Source organism: Strongylocentrotus purpuratus, unplaced genomic scaffold, assembly GCF_000002235.5.
Source record: "Strongylocentrotus purpuratus isolate Spur 01 unplaced genomic scaffold, Spur_5.0 spur5_scaffold_16, whole genome shotgun sequence".
NCBI classification, from domain to species: domain Eukaryota; kingdom Metazoa; phylum Echinodermata; class Echinoidea; order Camarodonta; family Strongylocentrotidae; genus Strongylocentrotus; species Strongylocentrotus purpuratus.
In genome coordinates, this window is record NW_022145601.1 from 12,774,897 (window position 1) to 12,792,309 (window position 17,413).

A 17,413-nucleotide genomic window follows, 5' to 3' on the forward strand; every position below is an offset into this window, starting at 1 on the left:
TTACACCCATTAACTTGCATTGTCTCCCTCTTCTATTTCACTGTGTAAAAATTGACTTTGTGTACGTTTTGCCTGAGTAAGTTCCTGTTATTTAAATTTGTGCCAATGAGACCTTTTGCTTCCCACTCCTTCTTCTGCATAGAGTATGGATCTGTGAATGATTCCGCTTCAAATCAAGGTATGATTTGCCACACTCACTAAAACAAGATTTTCTTTCTTTACTAACTCAAAAATGCTTTAGATACTCTAATTTTGCATCTACATGTATATTGATATAAGCTGAATAAGACGTGTGCACTTTTAATAGTTGGAACTCCTTTGGACTAAAACTTGAATTAACATATTATGCTATAAGACACACTCATGCTAACATACAGCACAATAATACTGTTATTCTTTGAGATGTGTTGTTTTTAATAGTAATCTGGTATTTTAGTTCCTTTATGTACTAAAGTAAACTACATTTTTGTTTTGTCACAAGGCTTTAATACTTGCAGTTCCTATTTTCCAGATAAATTTGAATGAAGAGCATTTATAAAAGGAATGATAGTAGATGTAGATTTATGTCTCATAAAGTTACACCCATTAACTTGCATTGTCTCCCTCTTCTATTTCACTGTGTAAAAATTGACTTTGTGTACGTTTTGGTTGAATAAGTTCCTGTTATTTAAATTTGTGCCAATGAGACCTTTTGCTTCCCACTCCTTCTTCTGCATAGAGTATGGATCTGTGAATGATACAAAGCAACAAGGTATGATTTGCCACACTCACTTGAACAAGATTTTCTTTCTTTTCTAACTCAAAAATGTTTTAGATACTCTAATTTTGCATCTATATTGATATAAGCTGAATAAGACATGTGCAATTTTAATAGTTGGAACTTCTTTGGACTAAAACTTGAATTAATATATTATGCTTTATACAACACCTACGTGGATCCTTGTCATTTGATTGGACGATTGTTGGTCACATGATATTCAATAGATGGTATATTGCACGGTCGTGCATTTTTGGTTATATGCAGACTGCGTACCTCTCTGCTGCATGTGCGCGTATCCCTGCGTGTATCTGACGCGAAGGAAATCTGCATGTAACCGACAAGGCTTGACTCGAACTTTAATTTATCTTTATAAGGAGTAAAGCATAATTTGTTGATTATCGTTCTATTAGGTCTCCTTCGATGTTGTATAAAACAAATAATGAATGTTTTTCATTCGTTTAATAGTGCAAATATTTTCATTCGTTGAAATATTAACGTTAATTCTATTCAACTCGGCTGACACCTCGTTGAATAGAATGTTAATCTTTCAACTCATGAACATATTCGCACTATTGAACTCATAACCATTCATTATTTGTATAATATAACACACTCATGCTAACATACAGCACAATAATATTTTATTTGTTGAAAATTGCCTCTCATATATATGCTGACAAATTTATATTGGGGATATATAGATGGTTTATGGTAGGCATTAATTTGTGCGGGTTGTCTGTATGTCCATTAGTCCTTCTGTCATGCTTTCTCGATAATACTATTTCTCAAGAAGGTCATAGCGGTCAATTTATGAACATTCAGGTTTAGAAATTCCAAAAAATTATTTATGACAGCATCTTTACTGAATTTAGGCGGAGGCATATATATTAGAGACGCGGTCACATTTGCTTTTTATGCCTCCGTTACGAAGTAGCCGGAGGCATTATGTTTTCTGGTTGTCCGTCCGTCCGTCCGTACGTCCGTACGTCCCGTTCTCGTGATCGCGTTTTCTGAAGAACCGATTGATGGATTCCTGCCAAACTTTGGTCATGTATGTATCTTGCAGAGCCGATGAACTGATCAGATTTTGGGGTCACGAGGTCAAAGGTCAAAGGTCACAGGGCTCATTATGTATGCAAAAACAGCTTGTGATCGCGTTATCCAAAGAACGATTGATGGATTCCTGCCAAACTTTGGTCATGTATGTATCTTGCAAAGCCAATGAACTGATTAGATTTTGGGGTCACGAGGTCAAAGGTCAAAGGTCCCAGGGCTCATTATGTCATGCAAAAACTGCTCGTGATCGCGTTATCCAAAGAACCGATTGAAGGATTCCTGCCAAACTTAGGTCATGTATGTTACTTGCAAAGCCGTTGAACTGATTAGATTTTGGGGTCATGAGGTCAAGGTCAAAGGTCATGTGGCTCATTATGTATGCAAAAATAGCTTGTGATCGCATTATCATTAGAACAGATTGATGGATTCCTGCCAAACTTAGATCATGTATGCATCTTGCAGATACAATGAACTGAGTAGATTCTTTGGTCATGAGATCAAAGATCAAAGGTCATGGGCTCATTATGTATGCAAAAATAGCTTGTGAACACATTCTCATTAGAACTGACAGATGGATTACTATTTAACTCAGGACATCTTGCAGAGCCAATGAACTGAGTAGATGTTAGGGTCATGAGGTCAAAGATCAAAGGGTCATATATGTATATGAGAAATTGCTTGTAATCACAATATTCTGAGAACCTGTTAATGGATTACAATTGAACTTGAATTTGAAAAATTTCTTCTGTTTTGGTTTGTAAATTGCTCTATGACGGAGGCATCATTTCGAATGCGCGCAGTCGAAGTTCCATCTAGTTTTTTGTTGCTTTCACTTCTTTCAGCTTTCTGCTGCAGGTTATTATATTTTTTAAAGCATTTTAATTCCTATATATAAGGCTAGAAATACAAGAAACCATTTTTCCTCATGCAGTATTAGTTAGAAACTTGCCCATATAAGAAAGCTCCCCCAACTTTTCATCAGATTTCTATAAATTTAGTTATGAATCATGTCTAGATATCTAGCTATTAACAATTTAACGCAGCTATGTAGGTTTCTCCTCTGTAATCGATCAAATAAATCTTTACCTTTTCTGCTTGTCTTTGACTTGTTTGGAAACTTCACGTTTTCTTTGTATCCAGCCCCCTAGGATCAAGCCGTTGTATTTCCCCGTGTTTGAAAGCCCATAAAAAAATACTACTTCAATATGTCTCTGTCACACGGGGCTGTCAAGGTAATTACCCCACCCCCCCCCCCCATCAATGTCTGGATATGCCATTGCATGCAACCATAGTATCTCATCTTCAAAGTTATTTGTATTATTTAAGTTTCATCATATCAAGCATGAAAGCAGATTTTTTTTCCCTCCATTAACTAACTTTTTCTGTTGGTGTTGTTTCCATACTTGTAGTGCTCAAAATGTAGTACAAGGACTTCTTTCGATAATAAACTTAACAGCTGAAGTTAGCTTAAATGTTATTTTGTTTTGTTTGTTTGTTTGTTTTATCTGACTGGTAGTGGTTGTGGGTAGTGATCTTGTTAATGCATCTCACATATTTTAACCCTTTACACTCAATTGAGTGTTAGACTAGCACTACATCGCACTAACCCTTTCAATTCATGTACTGTACATATATTAATAATAATAATAATATTCCACTTTTATATAGCGCTGAATACATCGATGCAACGATGTGTCTAAGCGCTTTACAGATATATTATTACCCCAGTCATCGGGTTCAGGCTTACCCGCACACAATGTATGCACATTCGACACTCCCTGGGGAGCATTCCGGCTGGTCGCCATTTTACAAGCGCACACTTATTCATCCAACCACACTAACTTTCGCATTTGTTCCTCTTGAATTGCTTTTAATATTGATTTTGATCATCATTATAATCATTATATTTTGCCAGAGGTCATCTCTACAATCTTACTTCAAATTCATATTACTCAATGTTTACATCCATATTTTGTTTACCAGCATGTTCATCAACTCTAAACCAACAAATATATACCTTATTTCAGTCCATGTTTTCAGTAAAGAGATTTATAAAAGCAAGAATTTTATGTGTTTACTTCAGGGCTCCTTTTTTTTTTTTTTTTTGGGGGGGGGGGGGGGGACTCATGGGGAGCATTCCAGCTGGTCGCCATTTTACAAGCGCATACTTATTCATCCAACCACACTAACTTTCACATATTATTGTGGTGTTCTGTAAATTTGATCTTACCTCTCTCAAAATACATCTTTTCCAAACGAACTGCCATTTGTTCCTCTTGAGTTGCTTGTAAAGGCAGGTTTAATAGTATTTCAACTTGTTTCCTCAATAGATATTTCCCCTACATGACAGGGTGTTGGGCATTGATGTAGATCTCTATCATCATGTTTTGCCAGAAGTCATCCGAATCACGATCTAATCCCGATCTAATCTTGATCATGATCCTGGTCATAATTCATCATGATCACGATCACAGTCATGGTTAGGATAACATTCACGACCATCATAATTATAATTATAATCATCATTTATCATAATCATAATTGTAACCGTAATCATCATCGTAATCATGATTTTGATCATAATCATAAAAATATTGATTTTGATCATCATTATAATCATTATATTTTGCCAGGGGTCATCTCTACAATCTTATTTCAAAACTCATATTACTCCATGTTTACATCAGAATTTTGTTTGTCACCATGTTCATCAACTCTAGACTAACAAATTTGTACCTTATTTTAATCAATGTTTTCAGCAAAGAGATTTATAAAAGCAAAGAATTGTATGTGTGTACTTCAGGGCTCCTTTTTTTTTTTGGGGGGGGGGGGGGGGGTGGTCTAGCATTTAATTCGTATTAATGAGTCATTTATTGAAATTGTGAAATTTGGGGGTTCAGGACTTAGATATTGGGCGCCCATGTTTCCCGGACACTCATTAGTGTGGAGCCTTGCATTAAGCCTGACTGTGCCATCACACTTTACTAATTTGTAGAAAGATATAATTCTTAAAAGACAAACTATAAATCATGATTATTGTTACATTGTTTTGTACAAATTGTGCATTGTGATTACAAGGTCATGCACGAATGGAGCCATATTGCATTTGAAGTAAAATTACATTATTAGATACATTTGTCAGCCAGAACGTATGTTCAGAAATTTTATTTGCAAAGAACTTTGACCCAGAATCCCCGAAATGACAGAGTGGACATAAGGCCTGTTTTCATCAGCTCGAGATTGCCAAACAACCTGCTATTTTAAGTATCCCGATAGCAAATTATCCAGTTAATTTGGTCTTCATCAGCCCGCAGTTGCAATTAGCGGGATATTTGGTCGAGATAATCATCCCAAAATATCTTGGGCTAGTTTGCAAAATATCCCGCTGTTTGTCCTGTTTGTCCGGTCCGTCTTCACCAGCCCGAAGACTTGCACTTTGCGCAAACGCTGATCAAAATATCTTGAGGTCGAGTCTGGAGCTGATGAGGACGCGATTTGTGACTTCGGGCTCATTTCCCAAATCAGAAATAGTGGGCTATTTGGCAATCTTGAGCTGATGAAGACAGGCCTATTGTTATCAATCTTGTTTACATCGCCCTATCTTGTAGAAACTATTTCTGAGACTTTCTATGACGCCATGGACTTTCCTGTACAGACCATAGGCTACGAGCAGGCCAGGTGGTACCTCACGTGAGTATATTAACCATTACACTTGTCTTTAAAGCCCCACTGCACTACTTATAGCTACATGCGCTATCTATATAACAAACAATGCCTAATCGGTGACCATTGGTCCCCCATGATCCCCTTTTTCTCGTGTTAATTGAGAGCTGATTTGATGAGATAATCACCTGTCAGTGACCTTGCTGGGAGGTCTAATCCCTCCTGGCCAAACTAGTGCAGTGAGGCTTTAATAGTTTAGGGCAAGTCCAAGCTACTCTGTTCTATATGATACTGATCATATCTAAGATTTCAATTTAGATATGTGTCAATCTATTACTAGAGCTTGAATCAGGCAAAACATCAAATGAAATAATGAAATAATGAAATAATGTGATGTCAATTTATATTTACACTTCCATAATACAATTCAATAATGCTTCCTAATCCATGGGACATACACTGTTATGCTATCAGTTCAAAGTTAAAGTTAATATGGACTAACCACTTTTAAAATTTAAACTTTAAACTTATATCATACTACTCCACAGTATTATCATAATAACAATAATATCAATTTTTGATGCAGTCTGAATATATACAATATGTTTTTGAATCTATATTTCCCAATGTATTTTAAACGTTTGTACAAATGTATTTATGTCATTTTTAAAAAGGAATATTTGTAAAATCATCGCAATTCGGCTATGCCGCCATGATGTTTTTTCATTAATAAACCAGTTATCTATCTAATATTGTACTTTATTTCATATGTATATGTACATGTATAGCTCCATAGATATTAAGATTGCTGGACTTATTATTATTGTTATTATTATTATTGTTATCATGGATATTGGCTCGAATTCAGTGCTAAATAAGCGTGACACAAGTCAGAGGTCCAATATTAGACGAGCGCAAGCCAAGGTACGGTTATTTTGCGCTAATTTTTAAACCATGGGTTATGTAAATGAGGGTTTAAACCATGGGTTAAATCTAAACCTCCTTTGTGAATTTGGGCCTTTATGTTTGGATCATACCAGTTGTAACTCTTTTTAGAATACTGTAAAAGCTCTTGTTATGTTCCAATGATTCCATAATATGTGAAGTAGACTCAAAAGATATGATGAAGATTGCTATTCTTCATAATGACATGGCGTTTCGTGGTCAAGTTTTTTAAGGCGCTTGACTGGAGATACGAATGTCGAGGGTTTGAATCCCGACACGGCACTAATATCCTTTGGCAAGATATTAACCTACACTTGCTACTCTCCACCCAGGTATTAAATGGGTACCCGGTAGGATGCGACCGTCATTGTTGGTCAAACAGTTTTGAGCGTCAAGTAACGCCTGGCTGGAATGCTCCCCAGGGAGTGGAGATTGTGCACACAGTGTGTGCGGGCAAGTATTGAATCCAATGACCGGGGTAATAGTATATCTGTAAAGCGCTTAGAGACATCATAGATGTATTAAGCGCTGTATAAAAGCGTAATTATTTGTTTATTGATTCTTGCAGCAAAATGGCCCCTCCCGTAGCACCCGAGGACTGGCAGGGAATCAAGCTCAGAAACCACACCTTCAAAGTGGGACCGGGGTTCCACTCCCACGACCAGAAATTCAAGATGACGGTCAACAACGTTCTCTTGACGGAAACCATCACCAATATCTTTGGGATGATCAAAGGAGAAGTGGAGCCAGGTCAGTCTCAATCATGATCATTATAGGGCAGTCCAACCCTTGTAATAGGTTGATTCGTTTGAAAGCAGAAAAATAACAGAAACAGAATGGCAAAAGTTTGAAATGAATCGGACCAATAGTAAGCAGAATTGCCAAAAGACTTAACTCTGTTTCGTTGACAATCAGCCATGCATGAAGTCTTTCGTCTATGTCTGATCAACGAAACGGAGTTAAGTCTTTTGTCAATTCTGTTTGTTGCTACGGCAGGCAGCAAGTGAAAACAAATTTGTTTAATCAAATTATGGAAATGCAAGTACTACTTTAAACAAACAGAACTTTGTTATTCCTTGCTCATTTTTCCTGATTGAGGTGTCATATGAAAGAGCAGAAAATGAACTTTCTAGAAATGTGAATTTTTCTTTGAAATTCAGATACCGTCCGCCAAATGACTTTTTGGTTTCCTTCCTTCAAATTGCTTTTAATCAGTCATGCATGAAATATGCATCATATGAGTTGCATCAAATGAAAGAGAAGGATCTAAGCTTTACAAATATGTGTCATTTATTAATTATAATTGTGATTAAAGATACTATGTCCCTTTTGCAGCCAACCTCAAAATCTGTAAAACTTTGCAGGAATTACGAATATGTCATGTGTGTCCTATCTGTGAAATTTAAACGTTAGCAGTGTCCTAATATTCAAATTATGCAAGGAAACCCGTTACTTGCTAGACTTCACTGTCAGACACTATTGAGCGACTGACTGGCTTTTTTTTCTTCTTTGGTAATAACATCTATGAAATGAGCTGTAAAGGGTACATGAGCATTTGTCTACACCAATAACCCACTTCTTGTAATGGCCAAAATTAAACTGATTGAATCTTTGCGCAGCATAAAAAGTATGACCATTCGGTACAATGGTCTGAAAATCAGACTATTACTTACTGGCTCTATAGCTCTTAAGTCGAGGCAACAACTTATAGTCGTTATTTTCCCAATTACAGACATTTTCAAGCCCCCCTTTTTTTAGGGAAGTTCTAGATTAGTATTATCTTTCAAATGCCGTTGTAATTTAACCTTTTCATTTGTTTGGCCTGCAAATGGGACATAGTACCTTTAAAGGGCAGTCCAACCCTTGTAATACATTGATTTGTATAAAAGCGGGACTGTACATGTTCAGATCTAAAGACATTGCATGGATATTGAGTATTTTGTAGATCGCTTAAAGTTCTTCATTCTTATCTGTATGAATATGAAATAGAAAGTTTTGTTGTTGTAAAGATCCTTTATATTCATACCATAATGTGAATTGGCAACCTTAGTAAAGTTGTGTGTAAAGGGAAGTTACTGACAGGGGAAAATGTCTTTTGGCTCTTAGGTATATGGTATATGGAATATGTGAAAGATATGTTCTGGCTTTAAACATAATTTTTAAATCAATTCTCTCTTTGTTTGTAGATCGATATGTGATTGTTGGAAACCATAGAGACTCATTGACCTATGGGGGAGTAGAACCGGGAACCGGAACAGCCATTTTGATGGAACTTGCGCGTGTACTGGGAGGACTCTATAAGGAGCAAGGTATGAAACTTGTTGTTGTTTTTCATTTTTTTGTTAAAACACTGATCTAAATATTTCAAACAGAATTGATTTGCTTTATAATATATTTTGTGCAATGAAACAAAAGAATGTAAGTTCTGTAGAGTGCAGATGTGAAAGAAAATGTATAAAATAAATAATAAATTGAGTGTTATACGGTATTGTATATTGTATATTTGAATGTGTTTATGAGACTGCATTTGGTTTGTTGTTTTCACTTGGTAGGATGGAGGCCGAGAAGGAGTATTATTCTAGCCAGCTGGGATGCAGGAGATGATGGAAATATTGGATCAGCAGAATGGGTGGAGGTGAGAAAGATGATGGTGGTGGTGGTGGTGGTGGTGGTGATGATGGTGGTGGTGGTGGTGGTGGTGGTGGTGGTGGTGGTGGTGGTGGTGATGATGATGATGATGATGATGATGATGATGATGATGATGATGATGATGATGATGATGATGATGATGATGATGATGATGATGATGATGATGATGATGATGATGATGGTGGTGGTGGTGGTGGTGATGGTGATGATGGTGGTGGTGGTGATGATGATGATGATGATGATGGTGGTGATGATGATGATGATGATGATGGTGGTGATGATGATAATTATGATAATGATAATGATGATGATGATGATGATGATGGTGGTGGTGATGGTGATGATGGTGATGATGATGATGATGATGATGATGGTGGTGATGCTGATGATGATGATGGTGATGGTGATGGTGATGGTGATGGTGATGGTGATGGTGATGGTGATGGTGATGGTGATGGTGATGGTGATGGTGATGATGATGATGGTGATGGTGATGATGATGATGATGATGATGATGATGCTGATGATGATGGTGATGATGATGATGATGATGATGGTGATGATGATGATGATGTTGATAATGATGATGATGATGATGATGAAAGTAATGATGATAATGGTCGTTGTAATGGTGATTTAATAAAATGATATGAATATTGAAAATGATGATGATGATGATGATGATAAATGTACTTGTGACAATTATGATGATGGGGATGACTAATAGCTGTGATGATGGCAATGATGATAACGAGTACAATTTGTTGACGACTGGAATTTTTTGTTGATAACTATCACGGGGGAAATCCTAAACCTGGGCTATTTAAACTACATAATCGAAATATTTGTCAGTATCAAAAAGAGAATTAATTTTGTCTTTCAAACAGGAAAATGTTGAGGTGTTGAGAGAGAGAACTGTGGCCTATATAAACCTTGATGGAGCTGTCGAAGGGAATTACACCTTTTCAGCTACAGGAAGCCCTCTGTTGAGTAAGATCATACACTATGCAACCAAAAGGGTAAGTATTCCATTCACTTATTCTGTCAATTAGATGAAAATGTAAATATCTGTGGTTGAAATATATTCTCATACTCAGTCTTAAAGCCACACTGTCCTACTTGTAGCTACTTGCTCCCTCTATATAGAAAACAATGTCTAATCGGTGACCATTGGTCCCCCATGATCCTCTTTTTCTTATGTTAATTGTGAGCTGAGTTGATGAGATAACCACCTGTCCAGTGACCTTGCAGTGTGGTCTAATCCCTCCTGAAAACTAGTACAGATAAGCTTTAAACCTTATACTCATGAGATTGGTATACTTGTAGAAATGGAAAAGGAAATGTTTAACCAAACTGCTCAAACTGACAAATGAATGGGTACTGATCAAGCGCTATGTATTGTGAAAAGTTTGGTAGTTTCAGATATATACCACCCCCCCCCCCTTTGCCCTAACAAAAAGTAAGAAGAACTACGGTCACTTTTTTGTAGGTTGGCTTTAAATTGGACTTAGCTATGGCAGGCCGTTCATGCCACTGCCTGCTGTCACCATTGGTCTCTCAATTATGATGTTTAGATAATATTTTTTCCTTCAATAATGGACTATCAAAAAATGTAAATCTTTAGATTTGTGACCACGATTGGTACGTCCCTTGAGAAACCAATGCCAGAAAATGTTGAAAGAAAATAGTGGCATGAACAGCCTGCCATAGTTAAGTCCAATTTAAAGTTGATCTTAGTCTTTGTGAAACACTCCCCTGGTCATCCATGAAATCAGGGCAGTGCTTCATAATAATTACGCTTCATAAGTAAAAATGCACTTACATCCCATTGAAATGTTTGTTATAAAAATTAACATGCATTCCAAAGGGATGTTGGTGAACTTGTATTTATGTCGGTTTTGTGAGATGATACCCAGAAATTTGTTTGCAAATTTTTTTAATTTGTCTCTTTTGATCATATTTCTTGTAGGTTAATTGCCCTGATGCTTCTCATTCAAAGATGAAAATCTATGATAACTGGGCGATGAAAAAGCCCAGCCAACTAGGAGCAGAGTAAGTCGTTCATTATTATTATTATTATTAATTTCATTATTATTTATTCGGCAAAAGCAAAGAAAATCATTGAATACAAAACAAGAGTACATTTGGAAAAGAGTCACATGGATGACAGGAAAGGGAAAAAGATTAACTGAATAACTGTAACCCAAAGGTCTTCATTATGGCCAAGTTGACTGAATTCCATTATTTCTTATTCAGTTTAGTTTTTTCAATGTTAGTTTGAAACAATTTAGTTTTTAAGGCAATTTTAAATCAAGACTGAATCTCATTTGTTCATATAGTATGTCTCTCTTGGAGCGCAGTAGAACATATCCACATAGTTATTGCGCATTACAAATAGATATATTATTATTATTATTATAACTTTATCCTACTTGCCGGCCAAATGTATGGAATAACACGAATGTAATATTTCAGACGAAAATACTATTATATAAACTCTATTCTTGAATATGAACTGGTATCAATACTTGACTGATAAATTCCAAACTTGTGAGGTGCGCAATGTAGCACTTGTGAAATTAAACGCTAATCCACGTTATGAGCTATTATCAAGGGATATTATCGTAAAAATCTGCATAAGGCCTGGTTTTGGTTCCTGAAACATAAACAATGCATGCCTTTGACCAAGTTTCATATACAAAGCGACTTTGTTTGATTTTGTGCATATTTGGTTGTCCATATTACAAGAAAGTTTTTAATACTTATAGCTACTTGCGCCCTCAATAAAGCAAACAATGCCTAATCGGTGACCATTGGTTCCCCATGATCCCCTTTTTCTAATGTTAATTGAGAGCTGATTTGATGAGATGACTTTGCACGGAGGTCTAATCCCCCCTGGCCAAACTAGTACAGACGGGCTTTAAGTGTCTTTAGGGTTATAAATATTCAATGTTTTCTCTGACAGGATTGAACCTCTTGGAATGGGTAATGATGCTGCACCTTTCCTACATGTTGCTGGAGTGCCTGTCTTGGATCTCAAATACACATATGATAAGGTACAGTACCGGTATATCAGAAATTGTACAATATTTGTAGAGGTTGTACGTATTTATGATGAAATTAAAGGTAATACAAAGTTTTGGGAAATTTTGAAGATTTGGTGGATAGTGATTCTTTACAATTTTGAAATATTTGGATGCCCCTGTGGATGTATTATAAGCACTAGAAAATTTAGCCCCTAAACTACTTCTGCTTTTGCGAAAAATTGAATATAAAATTTACCGGTGCTCCCGGTAAATTTTGATAAATTTCAAATAGCGCCTACGGCCGTACAATGGTAGCTGCGACCATGAAAATCTCAGAATATGTAGTTGTTATATATAATTTCCGAACGGGAACAACTAATCAGTAGATTTTAGTCAAGAAACGTTGTTGTATAGCTTAGTAAATATCTTGACCTTGAGAGGGAGCTATCGACATAAAGAGTTTATTGTTTACAATTTCATAACTTTTGACTCGATTTCAACCGCGACAACGATCACTGAATATTGTTGGACCGCATATGCGTCCAATATGTTCATTTGAACCAAATTCATGACCCCATACAAAAACTTTGTATTACCTTTAAGAACAATATTCTGTTTTTGTACAACCACATCACACTATGATATCATTCTCTGTGCACCTCCAAAGTGATTTAGAAATTGTTAGCCCAGCTTTACCTCTGGCAGCCGTTATCAGTGCACAGTGTCCTGAAAGGAATAACGTTTACCAGGTAGTCATTTGCTACACCCGTGTCAAGAGTGGCAATGTAGATCATTTAAAGTCTTGCTGAAGGACTGAGTGTCATGTCTGGGCTCAAATCCGGACCTTTGCATCCATGATCGAGTGTTCAACTTCCAACTGTAGATGATTTCTTACTGAATCAAAAAATAAATTGTGTCCATTTCCTATGGTTTGGAGTTTGGAAAGATATTTAAAGTCTTTACAGAACCACATTATTAAAGCCCATCTGCACTGCTTGTAAGTACTTGCGCCCTCTATATAGCAAACAATGCCTAATCTGTGACCACTGGTCCCCCATGATCCTCTTTTTCTCATGTTATTTGAGAGCTGAGTTGATGAGATAACTACCTGTCCAATGACCTTGCAGGGTGGTCTAATCCCTCCTGTACACTAGTACAGATGGGCTTTAAAAAACAATTCAATGTATAAACAGGACAATTAGTATGGCAATTCAATGACATTACCTTCAAAAAATTGAATTTTTCACTGTGTCTCACCAGGAGTATTACGGAGGCATTCCCACGTACCCTGTGAAGCACACGGCCTATGACACGTACGACTACGTGAAGCGCTTCATCGATCCTGACATGTCGATACACGTTGCTGTGACGGAAGTGGTTGCTGAGGCGCTTCTCTCGCTAGCAGATGATCCTCTGCTGCAGATTAACGTGGTGGATTATGCGACCAAGCTGGTAGAATACCTCAGAGAACTCAAGAAGGCCAACTTTACTGTCCCCCTCGATGAAGGACTAGGTAAGTCAGTCCAGTTTGATTCTGTTCTGTGCAGTTCACTCCAGTTCTTTACTGTCCCCCTCTATGAAGGACTAGGTAAGTCGATCCAGTTCAATCCAGTTTGATTCGGTTCTGTGCAGTTCAGTCCAGTTTTTTACTGTCCCCTTCGATGAAGGACTAGGTAAGTCAGTCCAGTTTAATCCAGTTTGATTCAGTTCTGTGCAGTTCAGTCCAGTTCTTTACTGTCCCCCTCGATGAAGGACTAGGTAAGTCAGTCCAGTTCGATTTGGTTCGGTGCTGTTCAATCCAGCTCAATCCACTTCAGTTTAGGTCAGTGTAGCTTTTTCACTTCTAAGTAGATCAAGTCTTGTTTAAGTTAAGTCAGATGTCTCTGCATAGGTTATTTGAATGTATATGTGATTTGTATTCGCTTAGCAATTGTTTCTGATGTGTTATTTTAATTGTTATAATTATTATTAATTTCTATCATTATCATATGTTCAGGTACTTTCAGTTTTACAAGCCTTGTGCTTTTTTTAAAGTGTCTTTTCAGCTGTTGTTTTAGGAAATTATGTAGCAGGAATTAATTCTTTGAAATGCTAGAGCGCCGTAATGGCAGCACAGCTAAAACCGGAGTAATAATCTCCAAGTTTGGCTCTTAGTGATTGTAATAAGCGCTATATAAAAACTGAGTATTATTATTACTGTCTCCTCTACTTGAACGCAGGTCATTTGAATGATGCTATACAGAGGTTTTCTAAAGCTGCCCAGGACTTCCAACACGATTACTACATTCCTCCTGAACTTGAAGAGTAAGTTACTACCCCATGGTGTTGAAGGTGTAACACACTACACTACCCCATGGTGTTGAAGGTGTAACACACTACACTACCCCATGGTGTTGAAGGTGTAACACACTACACTACCCCATGGTGTTGAAGGTGTAACGCACTACACTACCCCATTTTGTTGAAGGTGTAACACACTTCTGTTGCAGAAGTTCAAAAAATTACACTGAAATTGCAGAAATTTGTTATTTTGCACATTACTTCCCCCTCAATCATTTAACAATAAAATAAGGACATTTTAGATTGTAAAACATCCATATTTGTAGGATTATTCAGGTTGTGCCTTAGGAATTAAAATACCTTTTAATTGTATTTCAAGGAGGATTATTGAACAAACAGACATCAGACAAGATGACTCCCTGACTAAAGCCACTAGGCTAACAAAAGAGAGGAAGGTGTGGCAAGCTGTTGTTCAATACTTAAGTCAAGTCAAGTATTGAACAAACTTTAAAATATTTACAATAATTTCAAAATGACAGATTAAAAAATATAGAAATGAAAACTACTTGATTCTGCTCATATATTTCACTTCTTTTAACTATTGTGATCTGTGGACAAAATGCCTAAAGTTTTATTTTTGAGACTGTCTCTTTCTCAGCAGAATTCGAAACAGTCATATGTACAAATTTTTATAGTCAATGAACACCAAATGGTTGCTTTTGTTGAAAGAAAGCTTTTGAAACCTTAAGATCATTTTCTTGCTGACATATTAATAAGAAGAGAGATTTAGTTAATCCTCATTATGTGAGATCCCCCCCCCCCCCCCAACACACACAAACAAAATTCAGGTCAGTTTATGTAAAGAGACACAACATTTCTTTTAGAGAAAAACAAGTTTTAGTTGTCTGATGTAACTTAAAGGTATAGACCAGTTTTGGAAACGTCCCCCTCTCAAAAAATGTAATGTATTACCAATCATGTGAAGGAATATGTTTTGACTAATACGTGATGATACAAATTTTGCCGGGAAACCACCTAATTCATATTTATTTGGTAAATTATCATATCGATCCGGCCTGGATAGATATCGCGAATGCACGTCATCATTGAACATTTAGGCATATATTTCTGCTTTTTTGCGAATTTAGGTTGAAGTATTGCCATCTAAACTTCTGAAGGCAATATTTAAACAATATTGAATGGATATTTTGCACCCAAAACCCTTGAACCGCAATTTTACCAATACCGGTCTTTACCTTTAAAAACCTTTAAGGAGCTACCAGAAATACATATTTTCACACAATTCATGATCTTCATCAACTCTGAGGTAACCTCCTTCTGTTTGTTTTTTCCTTGATCTGTTCAGTCAAACCCTTTTGCGTGAGGTGAATGACAGAGTAATGTCTGTAGAGAGAGCGTTCGCAGGGGATCCTGGGAACTACTATCTACCGCAGCTCAGGTAAGATCAAGAGAGGATTCAAGTTGAAGTTGAGTTTTAGTAAAGAATAATCTGTGAGTTTTCTTGTTCTCTTGATTCTTGTGTGAAAGGAAAAATATTATCTAAAGATCATAATGGTGAGAGCAACCAGTGGCATGAATGGCCTGCCATAGTTAAATCCAGCATAAAGTTGATCTTAGTCTTTAAGAAACCCTCCCCAGTTCTTTATAAGAAAATCTTGGTGTGGAACCCAGCTTACAGTTCTCATATTTCAAGGAATGGATAAAGTGAAAAGATGGAAAAAGCAACAACAACAAAAACTGCATTTGGGGAAACCTTCTTCTTAGCCACAAGTGTGTAGTAGTTAGAATGTGAATCTCATTGTAAGACGAGAAATAACCACTATGCGATTTTGACTGTCGCATTATTGATATTATCATTTTACCCTCTGTATTCCAATTTCTCAGACATGTAGTATATGGCCCTTCAAGGTCGGGCTATGAAGGTCAAGGTTTTGGTCCTTTGACCAGAGCACTGTACATGGCTAAATGGACCAATAGCTGGGACCTGGTCCAACCCGCCCTCTCTGGAACTATCGCACGGATTGAAGCTGCGGTTCATCTCTTGACCGGAAGCCCATTAGGAACCATCACACTCCCCTAGATCAAATTGATGGTGTCAGTAATATATCTTCACTTTTTCCTCTCTGGAACTATCGCAAGGATCGACGGTATGGTTCATCTCTTGACCAGAAACCTGTTATGAACTATCACGCTCCCCTAGATCAAATTGATGGTGTCGGTAATATATCTTCACTTTTTCTTCTTTGGAACTATCGCACGGATTGAAGCTGCGGTTCATCTCTTTAACTGGAAACCGTTTGGCTCTCTTACTTACCTACGTGTAGATCAAAATGATGGTGTCGGTAATATATCCTCACTTTTGCTCAGTCACATTCGGCGAAACTATCATGATTAACTACTCTGTCTGATACTATGGCAAGGATAGAGGCTGCGATTTAGCTCTTAACTGGAAGCCGTTTGGCTCTCTCACTTACCTACATGTAGATCACAAATGGAGAGGAGTCGGTAATATAAATATACTTTTGCTCAGTCACATTCAACAAAACTATCATGATTAACTACACTGTATGGGTACAGTACTATAGCAATGATAGAGGCTGCGATTCTGCTGCGATATCTTGATCGGAGCCTTTTAGCTCCAGATATCTCGCTCACCGAGATCAATGATGCAGAGTTGGTCATTTTAATGTTAGTGTACTTCTGCCCGGTCACATTAAAAAAAACTATCATGATTGAACATTGTCAGGTACTGTAGCAAGGATAGAGGCTGTGAGACAGAGATGACTTTGGCAGTGAATCTCTAAAATGCACAAAGTGGGAGGTCGCCATGTGTAAAAGATTTGTGAATATTTGGGGGTCATTTGTACGAAAGCTAACTACGAACTGGTCTACTACATGTAAAAGAGCAATTCATTCTTCATACTTTACTTTTAAAATGGTTCCTCAGAGGTGACACGACATGTGCTCCTGCGACAATTGCTCCGGGCTTTATTTCGTCTAAGATGTAGGGTTA

The 17,413-nt window shown here is 37.1% G+C and overlaps 1 protein-coding gene across 4 annotated transcripts in view; it reads left to right on the forward strand.

The window, feature by feature from the left end:
• The window catches only part of LOC756696 (putative N-acetylated-alpha-linked acidic dipeptidase), a 51,974-nt gene extending 35,199 nt beyond the window's left edge, over positions 1–16,775 (forward strand). The window contains exons 8-20 of one of the 4 annotated variants that reach the window (XM_030986811.1): positions 143–178; positions 719–751; positions 5,425–5,506; positions 6,993–7,174; positions 8,611–8,733; positions 8,977–9,059; positions 9,961–10,092; positions 11,043–11,125; positions 12,039–12,129; positions 13,360–13,612; positions 14,319–14,403; positions 15,746–15,838; positions 16,285–16,775. In XM_030986811.1, coding sequence (XP_030842671.1) covers positions 143–178; positions 719–751; positions 5,425–5,506; positions 6,993–7,174; positions 8,611–8,733; positions 8,977–9,059; positions 9,961–10,092; positions 11,043–11,125; positions 12,039–12,129; positions 13,360–13,612; positions 14,319–14,403; positions 15,746–15,838; positions 16,285–16,480 — 1,472 coding nt within the window. In that variant the 3' untranslated portion in view covers positions 16,481–16,775. The remainder of the gene's footprint in view (positions 1–142; positions 179–718; positions 752–5,424; positions 5,507–6,992; positions 7,175–8,610; positions 8,734–8,976; positions 9,060–9,960; positions 10,093–11,042; positions 11,126–12,038; positions 12,130–13,359; positions 13,613–14,318; positions 14,404–15,745; positions 15,839–16,284) is intronic. The other 3 variants (XM_030986812.1, XM_030986813.1, XM_030986814.1) reach the window with 3 other exon arrangements.
• The last annotated feature ends 638 nt before the right edge of the window (positions 16,776–17,413 follow it).